Below are 16642 nucleotides of genomic sequence, written 5' to 3'. Positions count from 1 at the left end.
TTGCGCAAATTGGACTGAACGTAATACAGATTTTTGAAAAAGAAAACTCTTGAAATTCAGTTTTATTTCAAAAAAGTTCAATGTGCTATCGGTCATTATTTTGAAAAAAAAATTGAAGAAAATGTTTTTTATTTGATAGCATTGATTTTTCTTTCATCATTTTTGCGTTTGCGCTGAGGAAAAAATATTTTCAAAATGTTCATCCGACATAGCATTTAAAAAGCTTGAGAAAACACCATATATCCGGACAACGCGTCCTTGCACAACTACAAGCATGTTTTTGTAAAAGATAGAGATATAAAATCAGAGACTAAGCTGCCACATTTTTTTTCAGATTTGAAAAATTTGTCTCACTAAAAACCAATTGGATTGCTTCATTGTAAGCGTCTCTAGAGTCGCATAACATTAAGTCGTTGTTTTCGAGCTGGCGGCTGATGAGGATAAATAACATGAGAGCTGAGGCCAATATGCGAAAATTTGAAATAGTTACGTTGGTGGGGGGCGGGGGGGGGGGGTTCAACGCGGTGGTTGTGGGGACGGAGGAGTTAAAGAGGGGGGTGGTTGGATGAGCGTAACAGGTAAGGTAAGAGGATAGAGTGGAGGTTGAGTAATGCATTAATTAATGCAAATTTTGCAAAAAAATTTTAAAAATTGCTTAGAGATTATATTCCATTATAACCAAGTTAAAAAACTGAACAAAAAAGATTTTGAAGGATTGTGTTTTAACAGAAAAACTAGATTAAATGGTCTAAACTTGAAACAATAAAACATTGCAATGTCAAAATTTTAAAAAATATTGCTCCATTACAGTCCTTTTTTATCCATAAGTTTTGTTCTTAAAAATGAAAAAACTCCGGCCAATATTTCTCAATGGCAAAAAACAATTTTAGTCTTCGAAGAAAAAATCAAGGCTGTAAGGGTTCGAACTTGAAACGAATTCAAAATGGCGAACAACAATACATCTAACGCCCTAGTTCCAGTCCTTCAGTCCTTCAAGAAATTATACATATAATTCAAAGATGATCAGCAGCTAACTTTGGCACTAACCTGATTGAGTTTCCTTAAGAGTTCAAAAATATATATATTTTGGAATATAATTTATCAAAGCTTAGAGATTTCAAATGAGCTTTTTTGAAATAATTCAAATTCGCTAATTGGCAACATTAGAGACTTTTCGGTTTTATAACTTTTTCAGACTTGTTGCTTACTTCTCAGCATGAACTCAAAAAAAAAGAACAGCAGTTATTTTGTGCAAAATGGTATCAAATTTGGTCAAAACGCGATGATGAGATGAATATTTTACGGACAAAGTTCTGATCTTGCCGTTAACGAAGTCTTAATGAAAACTTTATCTCTAAATTTTTGCATTGCTTGTGCGTATTAGGCATTTAATTATCAGTGTAAAAATGTCTATCAAAAGTGAGTGCGCTCATTAAAAATGTAATAAGTACTCGTGAGAATTTTCGACGACTGTTTTTTTTTATTTGTATTTGAAGATAAAAAAACTCATGAAAATCAAAAGTACAAGGGCGGATTAAGGTAGGGGGATTTGACCCCCTGTCGACCCAAAAGGCCCCCTTTATGCCTTTTGAGATCTGCTTTTTTGGCTGACTGACCTTAAATCTTTCTAAACACGCCTTTGGTGCCAATATAAGCTAGTTTTGAGGGGGAAGCGTGGGCCAAAAAGAAAACGCAAAAAAGCCTTTTTGGCCGGTTTTTTTTTCCATGAATCGCCTGTGGCGCAGAAATTTTAGTCAAAATAGGGTCCCTATAGTGATTTGTGACTGCTCGGAAAGCCAGTTTGGTTGACCTAGGAAAAAAGGTCGACAAATTACGGAAAACTTTTGAAAACCTCTCATCAAGAAAATCCTAGATCCGCCCCTGATTCGACCCCTGCCGACGCAAAAGGTACCCCTTTTGTACTACTTTAAGATTTTTTTTCTGTGTGCGGTACCCTAAAGGTTTTTTAAAAGCGCCTTTGGCGCCAATATCATCTTTTTTTTAGGAGGGAGCATGTTAAAAACATTCTAAAAATGGCCTAAAATTGCCTTTATTGACTTGTTTTTTGCAATAATTTGCCTGCGGAGATAATTTAGTCGAAGAAAAAAATTGCTGTTATAGTGACTTGGGTGAGCTCAAAACATCTACTTGGTCGACCTATAAAAAACTCTTTTCATACTTTTTGAACAACCTCCTCGAGAAAGTTTTAGATCCGCCCCTGCGCTAGTAGATAGTTTTTTAAGATACCTTTTTTTGTTGTTGGCTGCTTCTGAGGTCATTTAGATATGCTTTACGACAAAAAAAAATTACGGCAAAAAATATTAACATTTTGAGAAAAAAAAGAAACATTCCTATATTATTAGCACGAAAAGACTTCCAACTTTATTAGCACGAAAAGAAGTCAATAACCAAAATCCCGAAGTTTAAATTGTCGAAACTGCAGAAAACTTTTTGTATGCTGAGGCTCAGAACGATTGACAGGGATTTTAAGGTAATGAGCATCTTCATGCAGGAAAAAAATTAGTATTCTTTTTAAATTTCACATTACACATCCTTTGACTAATGTAAGCAAAAGGCAGATTTAAGCAGCAAAACAGCCAACCCAGAGTTGTAAGATATAGACAGAATTTCACGAGCGACAATGTTTTAGCAATTGAAAGATTGCAGCCAATCAGGTCAACAATACTCTTGGTAATCTTTCGACATAGCGAAACAATTCAGAAATTCGACAAAATAACTGATCACAAAAATTTATGATATTTCTAACTCCGCAAATTGAAAAATATTTATCAGTAAGCTCTAAATAAGTAACGTCTTTTTAGGAAAAAAATGCTTCACAAAAGAAATTACTCATCCCATCTGAACGCGCACTTGAACGAATCCTTCTGCGTTGCCAAAAAGTTTATCAAGCTTACGAAAAATCTATAATCAGAAAAATAAATTTAGCATTTCGATTTTTTTTTATATGGATGACGTTTTTTATGCTCCTAGCATCGTGAGGCAATTTAATTTCTGTAACTATTAAGCAATCTCCGCGAATTAACCAAATACATTTTGATAAGAATTGATAGGCTGCAAGGCAATTTGAACAATATTTGACTTGTTAAGTCCAAGTGTTGTAATTTTGAAATTCATAAATCCAGTTTTTATTGATCGTTAAACATATTCAAACTTTTCTTCATTTTTGTCTTTGGTCAAGAAAATTGTTACTAAAACGATTAAATTTCTATGTTGCACAAACTTTTAAAGCATACCAGTCTTTTGAAAGTTTTTTGAAAAAACTATCTCGCCAAAATGCAGAAAAAGTCAAAGGCGCAAAGTCTTTTTCAAAAAATAAAATAAACTCAGCTTATGACAAAAACCCCCATTTTTGTTTCAGTAATTTGGCTTTAAGCCTGATGCAAAACAAAAACATACCTTTGATCGTCTGAATAATGAGAACTGTCGTCAGCAACTCCCTCGAGCAAAACTCCTTTCCTTGAAAATCTGCTAATGCTACTGGAACTGCTGCAAAACCCACTCCCACAGTCCCTGTCGGGATTCGAACCGCCTCCCCTGTATCTACCAGATGAAATCTTTTCTTTTTTGCCAAATTGTGTTTCACTCTGAGATAACTGAGTCAGTCGTTTTTGCAAACGTTGTTTTCTTTTTTCGTCGAGTTGTTTACAAAGCTGATTTTGTTTCGAAGGAGTCACTTCTTGAGTGTAGTACCGAATTCCAGTTGAAGTGTCGTCAAATTTAAATTGTAAGGTGGAGCTTTGACTCTGATTATTTGGAGATCGATCTGGGATAAATTTGGCCGCATTACCAGAAGTGACGTTTTTAAACCTCTGGTCTCGTTGTCCCGGCACTAGAAAAACATTAGGTTGGTTAGAACTAGATTAAACACTTCATAAGTAATCCAACATGCTTAATTCACCTTCCGTGCAAATAACAAAATGTCTGAGCTAAAGTGTTAATTGCTTCCCAGCCGGCCTTCGTAAATTTACGTTTTTACCTTTTTCGCTGTTTTGATGGTTTAAGAGGATTTCAAATTTCACACTCTAAATCAACAGCTCCCCAATATCCCATAAATTTAAAATTAGTGCCAGATTTTGCGAAGTGGGCAACCTTTTAAATCGCTTTATAATTTCATGTTTTCAATTGAGCGCCCGCTGTAGTTTTCAGATTTGGTCTTGTTGATGGTTAGATAACAATCTGATTACATGCCAATCACTAAAATGATCCCTAAATTAAAGTGAAAACCTTGTTTCTAGAAATAAGGTATTTTCAGGTGCAAATTGGATCCAATTACGAAACACGAAAATGAGATTGTAATTTTTTTGCACATGCAAACTTAAATAGTAATCTTGTTAATTTTTTCATCTGAAAAAAAAAGATTTTGATTTTGAAATTTTTCTTTAATTTTTTGATTTGAAATAACTCGTTTTTGATTTTGAATTTTTTCAAATTTTTTGCAGCGCCATAATAAAGCCATATAACGCCATTTGTATTTTACGGAGTAACTTTTCGAAAAAACAATCATTAAAAAGGTATTTTTTTTAACCTGTGAGTTTTTGATTTCTCTAGAAGTTTTGAAAACTTCAAAACTGGTTCAAAAAATTTGAAAGTTAAATTGGATCATTCAAATTAGTGGTTCAAAAAATTTCAAAGATTTGTCAATTTCTTTAATTATCCGCGCAGATTTTTTTTCCAAAAAAATCTTCTTATTGCGGCCAAGCAAAAACCTTGTTTTTGACATTAGGCAAAAACCACGTTCACTTTTTTGTATCTATTTACCTGGGAAGCTGTAGTTTTGGGCTGGCATTCTTTGGCTCATGTGTTTGGAGACCATTTTGCAATTTGTACTTTTCTCCAATAATTATCTCTAAAAATGGAGATAGAAATGCTCTGTAAAAATCAGACCGTATGAAGTCAAAGACACTGTAATTCAAATCAGAAGCACATCAAACAATTGGCTGGGATATGGATTTCGTTGGCCAGTTATCGTTCGTAGATTGTATGAAACGTCTCTTAAGGTAAAATAGAATTAGTAGTCTGAAAGTTGGTCGAAAGTTTCTTCTGAAATCAAAGGAAAATATTTAAGACTCGCTCTCTGATTACAGAAATTGAAGACGTTAAGTAGTTAAGTGGTATGGGTGAAAATTATTAAAGCTGACTAAACTTTATATTGGGAATAAATAACCTTGAATGGCAATGGACTGCATAAAAGGTAATCATATGCATAAGATTTCTCTATATTTAAATTTGTTACTTCTAATTGTAAAACTTCGATAACAAATTGAGGTTGACCTCTTAGAGTCATGAAATTACATGAATTTTCGGAATGAAAAGCTTTTCAAAAATCATCAGAGAAGAGTTTTTTTTCCTTTACTACGCAAAAAGCATCTATAATGGGGAGCTGTGCTATTAGAGATGACGACCAAAAAACTTCTCAAACGACTCTACAAAATCAAGAGCAGTAACTGTCAAATTGAATTTATTTGAGTAATATTAACAAATTTTGATCAATAACTTCTGAAGTTGTCTTAGTGAAAGAAAATAGCATGCGATAATTCGAGTATGCTATTGAAAATAATAAAAGTTCTTTCTTCTGTTATGTTTTTGTCTTTTGTTTTGACAGTTGGACATTTTAAGTTAAGAAAAACGAATAAGATCTGTCAGAGTTTTAAAATAGCAAAAACATTTTTAAATTTTTTTAAAAATTCTATTTATGCGCACATGTTTGTAGTTTTTTTCGTTGTTTTTCTGTGATCTCAAAATAGATATTAGAATTAGTGTGAAATGATATATTGACCTTTACAGGCGTTCTCATATACCATACCAACACAAAATCTTGTCCGATTCTTTTTTTAACAGCTTCTTTGTTTTAAGCTTGAGCAAACATGAAAAAAAGACAGCTAAGTCTAAAAACAAGTAGTGTATTATCCAATCAATTAATCCAAAATGCTCAAAGTTTGGGTGGTAACTCATACGGTAACCCGGGTTGACCTCACCATAACAAACTACTGGTCGTACAACATCGTATTTGGAATCTGTGAAAAATTACTTGTGTACAATTGCAGACAATATATATAGTTTGAACAGTTTTTCAAAAGTAGCATTTTCATCTATTACAGCAAAAAAATAAAATAAATTTGGGTTGGTTCATAGTTCACCCGCTACATTTTTGAAACTACAGAAAAACTGAAGAATTTTTTTTTGTACGCTAACCGAAAAGTTGATGAAACTTTATTCGTAAAAAATGGTTGGCCATACATTTCCATTTTTAAGTTTTTTTTCTTGTGGCAACAACAATTCTATGCATAAACAGTCATTTTCCATAAAAAAAATTGAATGCAAATTTATTTTTTCCGATAACGTAGTCCAGACAGTTTTTTCACACAAAGGAAATAAAAATCAAAATGAATATTTTGTTGTGAGCTAGAACTTTTTTTTCTCAATAGAAGGAAACTTTTTGAAAATACAGGCCAAAAAAGGCGTGCTCCCCCCCCCCCCCCCCCCTTAGAATTAAGAAACATTAGCGCCAATGGCGCCTGAGAAAATGTTTAGGGTCAGTCAGCCAAAAATGGATTTCTCAAAATAGTTCAAAGGGGGACCCTTTGAGTCAGCAGGGGGTCTAATACCGCTGGTGACTGTGGAGGTTCAAGTTTTCAGGTTTTCTCATATGAACAAAATTTTGGTTATTATTTCTAAAACTGAACGCAAAAACATTTAAGCAAACCTAAAAAAAAACGTCTATTTTCACTTAAGGAGAAAGGATAGTTGCACATTTTTTCAGTTTGGACAAAAAATTAGTCACACAATTTTGTGTATCGAAAAAACCGAGTCGTAGAATTAAACGGCAATTTCATACACGGGCGAATTGTTCGCCCCACTAGTGCGAAGCTATATGACTATAAATTTTTGTCTACAGGGGAATTCCTTTTTGTGAAATCCTGCAAACAGTTTGTCATTTAAGTTCATTTATAAGTCTAAAATAGCTGAGCTGATTGCAGCGAAGTTCCATGAACAATAATTGTTTACGTTACGAAATCATTGTTTGTCTTCAAAAAATATTAAAAGAAGATTTTAATCAACTAGGTATGGATTAGAATGCAAAATATTTTACAGTCAATTAAATCTGTTTTGAATGAACGTGAAATGTAATTGCTTATATAATTGCTTATTCTCGGCCAACCTCCTGAAATTGCTCAGGAAAATTGACCAATTTTTTTAAAAATAAGATTGAACAAATCAATTATTGGTGCAAATTTCAAAAATCAAGTGCTTGTTTACTATATTTTGCTTGATTATTGCTCCGACCATTGAAAATGGGCCGGAACTTCGTATTCGAGTGTGTCTTCGTTTTTTTTTTCGTTTTCCACAATAAATCAGGTACCACAAACAATCAATGGACTGGGTTGAATGATATAACATATTGAAACCTGTACAGTCGTGATTCGAACCATATTAAAAAGCTCAAAAAACTTTCCCCGGCTCGAGAAAAACCAAATAAAAGTTTTGATTTTTCTTCTTTTTTCGAGCGAAAAAAGCGAGCGAGCAGTCATTTTTAACTCTTTAAAAGCAAAAAAGAAGACACTCAATAAAAAAACTATGTTTTTCAAAAGTTCTCATTTAATATGCTAATTTTCTATGACTGTCAAATATACTCATTCCCCAGTGTTTTATTCAGCTCCTTTTATCACACCACGCCAAAAAAGGCAAAAATTAAAAAAAAAACTGTGTTTTATTTTTTAAGACTATGGTCGGAACGTTCTGGGCACCTTGAGCACTAACCGGCTATCCTTGTTTTTCTTATAAAATTATTTCAGAATTATGATAGTTTTTACCTCAAGAGTATTTTGTTTTTATCACCAACATAAAACCACAAAATTCAAATTTTATTTCCGCTAAAATCAATTTCCAATCGAGTAATTTTCAGGTCGAACTTGCGCACTTGATCTTGCCTTAATTTTTTTCTTGCAGCTCGAAGTTTCAATAGTTTCGCAAAATCTTCTCTCATAAAGATTGGATTACAAAACTAAAAAATCCTTGACGGAATTTGGGCGCGGATAGAGCACCCGGTAGAAGACTCCTACAGGGGAATTCCTTTTTGTGAAATCCTGCAAACAGTTTGTCATTTAAGTTCATTTAAAAGTCTGAAATAGCTGATCTGATTGCAGCGAAGTTCCATGAACAATAATTGTTTACGTTACGAAATCATTGTTTGTCTTCTAAAAATATTAAAAGAAGATTTTAATCAACTAGGTATGGATTACAATGCTAAAAAATTTAGATTCAATTAAGTCTGTTTTGAATGAACGTGAAATGTAATTGCTTATTCTCTGCCAACCTCCTAAAATTGCTCAGGAAAATTGACAAATTTTTTTTAATAATCAGGAATAATTTGACAAAAAAATCAATTATCGGTGCAAATTTCAAAAATCAAGTGCTTGTTTACTGCATTTTTATGATTATTGCTCCGAACATTGAAAATGGGCCGGAACTTCGTATTTGAGTGTGTCTTAGTTTTTTTCGTTTTCCACAATAAATCAGGTATCACAAACAATGATCGGACTGGGTTGAATGATATAACATATCGAAACCTGTACAGTCGTGATTCGAACCATATTAAAAAGCTCAAAAAACTTTACCCGACTCGAGAAAAACCAAATAAAAATTTTGATTTTTCTTCTTTTTTCGAGCAAAAAAAGCAAGCGAGCAGTCATTTTTAACTCTTTAAAATCAAAAAAGAAAACACTCAATAAAAAAAACTATGTTTTAATTTTTAAAAATATGTTAGGTACATTCGGTGCCACTTGAACAGTAACCGGCTATTCTTGTTTGTTTTTAATTATTTCAGCAGTATAATATTTTTTAACTTAATATTCTATATTTTTCTCAACATGAAAGTACAAAATTAAAATTTTTCTCGAACAAAACTATTTTCCTATCGAGTGTTCATCTGGTCTAAATTGAGCACCTGATCTTGCATTTTGTTTTTTTTTAAAAAACGGGGCAAAAAATTTTTTCAAAAAAAATTGCGCTAGATATGAAATAAAATTTCAAGAGGGGCAGATACTCAAAAATTTGCGGATAATTATCACATTCGATTAACTTGATTTATCAGTCTTTTCATAAACACTGTGAGCCACTTTTCTTCCAAAGTTTTGTTCATGCAAGAGCATTGGTGGATTTTTTTCCAATCATAGTTCGACCTCATAGCAACATTAAAATAATTCCGTTTTGTACGACCATTTGTTGTTGTTTTTTTTTTCAATTATAATTTTTTTTGGAATACAATGCTAAAGTTTGCTACAGCAAAAAAAATCTGTTTTGATTGAACAAGAACTGTAATTGCTTATCAAACAATTTCTCAAATGTTTTTTGAAAACTATCCAGTGGTGATTTATCTGGCCACCCGCCCAGGTATTACTCAGAAAAATTGATATAAACTTTTTTGAATTAAAAAGCAAACAAGACAAAAAGTTTAATTATCGTTGCAAAATTCAAAAATCAAGGGCGTTTTTACTATATTTTAATTGATTATTGCTTCGACCATTCAAAAGGGGGAAGAACTTTGTATTCGGATTTGTTTTACTTTGTTTTTTTTTGTTTTCCTCGCCAAATCAGGCACCACGAATAATCATCGGACTGGATTGAGTGATATATTATATTCAAACCCTTACATTCGTGATTCGAGCCTCAATAAAAATTTTCAACAATTTTTTCCCGTGTAGAGAAAAAACCGGATTCAAATGATTGATTTTTCGTCTTAAAAGCTTATATTAGCTTAATTTACCTTGAGTAACTTTAGTTTACTTTGAGTATTTTAGCGTCTTTTTCGTTTTTCATTTAATTTTTCTTCAAAAGTTCTCTGGGTTAGCAAAAAATGTGGTGAATGGTTTTGACTTAAGTGATAGAGCTTTTCAAAACGATGCAAAGCTAGATAAAATGAAATGAAAAACCCTTTTAATATTGACTCTCTACCAATTATTATCCACTGTAATGAAAGAAAGTGAAAAGACTTTTGTTTTTAAAAAATTGAATTAGACACAAAAGAAAATAAATGAAAGTGAAAAGACTTTTGTTTTTAAAAAATTGAATTAGACACAAAAGAAAATAAATGAAAAATATTTTGTTTCTTGGAAACTGAATTACATTCCAATTTGTTTCTACTTAGTTTTCGAGGCCGATACGGTGGCTACTCAAATATAGAGCTTTAGTGATAGAGCTTTTCAAAACGATGCAAAGCTAGATAAAATGAAATGAAAAACCCTTTTAATATTGACTCTCTACCAATTATTATCCACTGTAATGAAAGAAAGTGAAAAGACTTTTGTTTTTAAAAAATTGAATTAGACACAAAAGAAAATAAATGAAAGTGAAAAGACTTTTGTTTTTAAAAAATTGAATTAGACACAAAAGAAAATAAATGAAAAATATTTTGTTTCTTGGAAACTGAATTACATTCCATTTTGTTTCTACTTAGTTTTCGAGGCCGATACGGTGGCTACTCAAATATAGAGCTTTAAGTGATAGAGCTTTTCAAAACGATGCAAAGCTAGATAAAATGAAATGAAAAACCCTTTTAATATTGACTCTCTACCAATTATTATCCACTGTAATGAAAGAAAGTGAAAAGACTTTTGTTTTTAAAAAATTGAATTAGACACAAAAGAAAATAAATGAAAGTGAAAAGACTTTTGTTTTTAAAAAATTGAATTAGACACAAAAGAAAATAAATGAAAAATATTTTGTTTCTTGGAAACTGAATTACATTCCATTTTGTTTCTACTTAGTTTTTGAGGCCGATACGGTGGCTACTCAAATATAGAGCTTTAAGTGATAGAGCTTTTCAAAACGATGCAAAGCTAGATAAAATGAAATGAAAAACCCTTTTAATATTGACTCTCTACCAATTATTATCCACTGTAATGAAAGAAAGTGAAAAGACTTTTGTTTTTAAAAAATTGAATTAGACACAAAAGAAAATAAATGAAAGTGAAAAGACTTTTGTTTTTAAAAAATTGAATTAGACACAAAAGAAAATAAATGAAAAATATTTTGTTTCTTGGAAACTGAATTACATTCCATTTTGTTTCTACTTAGTTTTCGAGGCCGATACGGTGGCTACTCAAATATAGAGCTTTAGTGATAGAGCTTTTCAAAACGATGCAAAGCTAGATAAAATGAAATGAAAAACCCTTTTAATATTGACTCTCTACCAATTATTATCCACTGTAATGAAAGAAAGTGAAAAAATTTTTGTTTTTAAAAAATTGAATTAGACACAAAAGAAAATAAATGAAAGTGAAAAGACTTTTGTTTTTAAAAAATTGAATTAGACACAAAAGAAAATAAATGAAAAATATTTTGTTTCTTGGAAACTGAATTACATTCCATTTTGTTTCTACTTAGTTTTCGAGGCCGATACGGTGGCTACTCAAATATAGAGCTTTAAGTGATAGAGCTTTTCAAAACGATGCAAAGCTAGATAAAATGAAATGAAAAACCCTTTTAATATTGACTCTCTACCAATTATTATCCACTGTAATGAAAGAAAGTGAAAAGACTTTTGTTTTTAAAAAATTGAATTAGACACAAAAGAAAATAAATGAAAGTGAAAAGACTTTTGTTTTTAAAAAATTGAATTAGACACAAAAGAAAATAAATGAAAAATATTTTGTTTCTTGGAAACTGAATTACATTCCATTTTGTTTCTACTTAGTTTTCGAGGCCGATACGGTGGCTACTCAAATATAGAGCTTTAAGTGATAGAGCTTTTCAAAACGATGCAAAGCTAGATAAAATGAAATGAAAAACCCTTTTAATATTGACTCTCTACCAATTATTATCCACTGTAATGAAAGAAAGTGAAAAAACTTTTGTTTTTAAAAAATTGAATTAGACACAAAAGAAAATAAATGAAAGTGAAAAGACTTTTGTTTTTAAAAAATTGAATTAGACACAAAAGAAAATAAATGAAAAATATTTTGTTTCTTGGAAACTGAATTACATTCCATTTTGTTTCTACTTAGTTTTCGAGGCCGATACGGTGGCTACTCAAATATAGAGCTTTAGTGATAGAGCTTTTCAAAACGATGCAAAGCTAGATAAAATGAAATGAAAAACCCTTTTAATATTGACTCTCTACCAATTATTATCCACTGTAATGAAAGAAAGTGAAAAAATTTTTGTTTTTAAAAAATTGAATTAGACACAAAAGAAAATAAATGAAAGTGAAAAGACTTTTGTTTTTAAAAAATTGAATTAGACACAAAAGAAAATAAATGAAAAATATTTTGTTTCTTGGAAACTGAATTACATTCCATTTTGTTTCTACTTAGTTTTCGAGGCCGATACGGTGGCTACTCAAATATAGAGCTTTAGTGATAGAGCTTTTCAAAACGATGCAAAGCTAGATAAAATGAAATGAAAAACCCTTTTAATATTGACTCTCTACCAATTATTATCCACTGTAATGAAAGAAAGTGAAAAAACTTTTGTTTTTAAAAAATTGAATTAGACACAAAAGAAAATAAATGAAAGTGAAAAGACTTTTGTTTTTAAAAAATTGAATTAGACACAAAAGAAAATAAATGAAAAATATTTTGTTTCTTGGAAACTGAATTACATTCCATTTTGTTTCTACTTAGTTTTCGAGGCCGATACGGTGGCTACTCAAATATAGAGCTTTAAGTGATAGAGCTTTTCAAAACGATGCAAAGCTAGATAAAATGAAATGAAAAACCCTTTTAATATTGACTCTCTACCAATTATTATCCACTGTAATGAAAGAAAGTGAAAAGACTTTTGTTTTTAAAAAATTGAATTAGACACAAAAGAAAATAAATGAAAGTGAAAAGACTTTTGTTTTTAAAAAATTGAATTAGACACAAAAGAAAATAAATGAAAAATATTTTGTTTCTTGGAAACTGAATTACATTCCATTTTGTTTCTACTTAGTTTTCGAGGCCGATACGGTGGCTACTCAAATATAGAGCTTTAAGTGATAGAGCTTTTCAAAACGATGCAAAGCTAGATAAAATGAAATGAAAAACCCTTTTAATATTGACTCTCTACCAATTATTATCCACTGTAATGAAAGAAAGTGAAAAGACTTTTGTTTTTAAAAAATTGAATTAGACACAAAAGAAAATAAATGAAAGTGAAAAGACTTTTGTTTTTAAAAAATTGAATTAGACACAAAAGAAAATAAATGAAAAATATTTTGTTTCTTGGAAACTGAATTACATTCCATTTTGTTTCTACTTAGTTTTCGAGGCCGATACGGTGGCTACTCAAATAAATGCAACGAATATGCAAGAACTGTAATCATATAACTTTTTTTCATAATTATATTAGCTTAATTTACCTTGAGTAACTTTAGTTTACTTTGAGTATTTTAGCGTCTTTTTCAATTTAAAAGCAAAAAAGAAGACACTCAATAAAAAAACTATGTTTTTCAAAAGTTCTCATTTAATATGCTAATTTTCTATGACTGTCAAATATACTCATTCCCCAGTGTTTTATTCAGCTCCTTTTATCACACCACGCCAAAAAAGGCAAAAATTTAAAAAAAAAAACTGTGTTTTATTTTTTAAGACTATGGTCGGAACGTTCTGTGCACCTTGAGCACTAACCGGCTATCCTTGTTTTTCTTATAAAATTATTTCAGAATTATGATAGTTTTTACCTCAAGAGTATTTTGTTTTTATCACCAACATAAGACCACAAAATTCAAATTTTATTTCCGCTAAAATCAATTTCCAATCGAGTAATTTTCAGGTCGAACTTGCGCACTTGATCTTGCCTTAATTTTTTTCTTGCAGCTCGAAGTTTCAATAGTTTCGCAAAATCTTCTCTCATAAAGATTGGATTACAAAACTAAAAAATCCTTGACGGAATTTGGGCGCGGATAGAGCACCCGGTAGAAGACTCCTACAGGGGAATTCCTTTTTGTGAAATCCTGCAAACAGTTTGTCATTTAAGTTCATTTAAAAGTCTGAAATAGCTGATCTGATTGCAGCGAAGTTCCATGAACAATAATTGTTTACGTTACGAAATCATTGTTTGTCTTCAAAAAATATTAAAAAAAGATTTTAATCAACTAGGTATGGATTAAAATGCAAAATATTTTACAGTCAATTAAATCTGTTTTGAATGAACGTGAAATGTAATTGCTTATATAATTGCTTATTCTCGGCCAGCCTCCTGAAATTGATCAGGAAAATTGACCAATTTTTTTAAAAATAAGATTGAACAAATCAATTATTGGTGCAAATTTCAAAAATCAAGTGCTTGTTTACTATATTTTGCTTGATTATTGCTCCGACCATTGAAAATGGGCCGGAACTTCGTATTCGAGTGTGTCTTCGTTTTTTTTTTCGTTTTCCACAATAAATCAGGTACCACAAACAATCAATGGACTGGGTTGAATGATATAACATATTGAAACCTGTACAGTCGTGATTCGAACCATATTAAAAAGCTCAAAAAACTTTCCCCGACTCGAGAAAAACCAAATAAAAGTTTTGATTTTTCTTCTTTTTTCGAGCGAAAAAAGCGAGCGAGCAGTCATTTTTAACTCTTTAAAAGCAAAAAAGAAGACACTCAATAAAAAAACTATGTTTTTCAAAAGTTCTCATTTAATATGCTAATTTTCTATGACTGTCAAATATACTCATTCCCCAGTGTTTTATTCAGCTCCTTTTATCACACCACGCCAAAAAAGGCAAAAATTTAAAAAAAAAACTGTGTTTTATTTTTTAAGACTACGGTCGGAACGTTCTGGGCACCTTGAGCACTAACCCGCTATCCTTGTTTTTCTTATAAAATTATTTCAGAATTATGATAGTTTTTACCTCAAGAGTATTTTGTTTTTATCACCAACATAAGACCACAAAATTCAAATTTTATTTCCGCTAAAATCAATTTCCAATCGAGTAATTTTCAGGTCGAACTTGCGCACTTGATCTTGCCTTAATTTTTTTCTTGCAGCTCGAAGTTTCAATAGTTTCGCAAAATCTTCTCTCATAAAGAGTGGATTACAAAACTAAAAAATCCTTGACGGAATTTGGGCGCGGATAGAGCACCCGGTAGAAGACTCCTACAGGGGAATTCCTTTTTTTGAAATCCTGCAAACAGTTTGTCATTTAAGTTCATTTAAAAGTCTGAAATAGCTGATCTGATTGCAGCGAAGTTCCATGAACAATAATTGTTTACGTTACGAAATAATTGTTTGTCTTCTAAAAATATTAAAAGAAGGTTTTAATCAACTAGGTATGGATTACAATGCTAAAAAATTTAGAGTCAATTAAATCTGTTTTGAATGAACGTGAAATGTAATTGCTTATTCTCTGCCAACCTCCTAAAATTGCTCAGGAAAATTGACAAATTTTTTTTAATAATAAGGAATAATTTGACAAAAAAATCAATTATCGGTGCAAATTTCAAAAATCAAGTGCTTGTTTACTGCATTTTTATGATTATTGCTCCGAACATTGAAAATGGGCCGGAACTTCGTATTTGAGTGTGTCTTAGTTTTTTTCGTTTTCCACGATAAATCAGGTATCACAAACAATGATCGGACTGGGTTGAATGATATAACATATCGAAACCTGTACAGTCGTGATTCGAACCTTATTAAAAAGCTCAAAAAACTTTACCCGACTCGAGAAAAACCAAATAAAAATTTTGATTTTTCTTCTTTTTTCGAGCAAAAAAAGCAAGCGAGCAGTCATTTTTAACTCTTTAAAATCAAAAAAGAAAACACTCAATAAAAAAAACTATGTTTTAATTTTTAAAAATATGTTAGGTACATTCGGTGCCACTTGAACAGTAACCGGCTATTCTTGTTTGTTTTTAATTATTTCAGCAGTATAATATTTTTTAACTTAATATTCTATATTTTTCTCAACATGAAAGTACAAAATTAAAATTTTTCTCGAACAAAACTATTTTCCTATCGAGTGTTCATCTGGTCTAAATTGAGCACCTGATCTTGCATTTTGTTTTTTTAAAAAAACGGGGCAAAAAATTTTTTCAAAAAAAATTGCGCTAGATATGAAATAAAATTTCAAGAGGGGCAGATACTCAAAAATTTGCGGATAATTATCACATTCGATTAACTTGATTTATCAGTCTTTTCATAAACACTGTGAGCCACTTTTCTTCCAAAGTTTTGTTCATGCAAGAGCATTGGTGGATTTTTTTCCAATCATAGTTCGACCTCATAGCAACCTTAAAATAATTCCGTTTGTACTGTTTTGTACGACCATTTGTTGTTGTTTTTTTTTTCAATTATAATTTTTTTTGGAATACAATGCTAAAGTTTGCTACAGCAAAAAAAATCTGTTTTGATTGAACAAGAACTGTAATTGCTTATCAAACAATTTCTCAAATGTTTTTTGAAAACTATCCAGTGGTGATTTATCTGGCCACCCGCCCAGGTATTACTCAGAAAAATTGATATAAACTTTTTTGAATGAAAAAGCAAACAAGACAAAAAGTTTAATTATCGTTGCAAAATTCAAAAATCAAGGGCGTTTTTACTATATTTTAATTGATTATTGCTTCGACCATTCAAAAGGGGGAGGAACTTTGTATTCGGATTTGTTTTACTTTGTTTTTTTTTGTTTTCCTCGCCAAATCAGGC

The 16642-nt window shown here is 31.0% G+C and overlaps 1 protein-coding gene across 3 annotated transcripts in view; it reads right to left on the bottom strand.

Annotated features, from left to right (window-relative positions):
* LOC134839579 (uncharacterized) overlaps positions 1 to 16642 on the bottom strand; it is a 72475-nt gene that overhangs the window by 36997 nt on the left and 18836 nt on the right. For 2 of the 3 annotated variants that reach the window (XM_063855179.1, XM_063855178.1), the window contains exons 2-3: positions 4780 to 5061; positions 3418 to 3850 (exon numbers count right to left, since the gene is read on the bottom strand). In XM_063855179.1, the coding sequence (XP_063711249.1) occupies positions 3418 to 3850; positions 4780 to 4834 (488 nt within the window). In that variant the 5' untranslated portion in view covers positions 4835 to 5061. The remainder of the gene's footprint in view (positions 1 to 3417; positions 3851 to 4779; positions 5062 to 16642) is intronic. The other variant, XM_063855180.1, reaches the window with a different exon arrangement.

The sequence above is a fragment of the Symsagittifera roscoffensis genome, chromosome 2 (genome assembly GCF_963678635.1).
Source record: "Symsagittifera roscoffensis chromosome 2, txSymRosc1.1, whole genome shotgun sequence".
NCBI lineage: Eukaryota > Metazoa > Xenacoelomorpha > Acoela > Convolutidae > Symsagittifera > Symsagittifera roscoffensis.
Note: the sequence above shows the minus strand (reverse complement) of the source record. Positions and strands in the feature narration are given on the sequence as shown.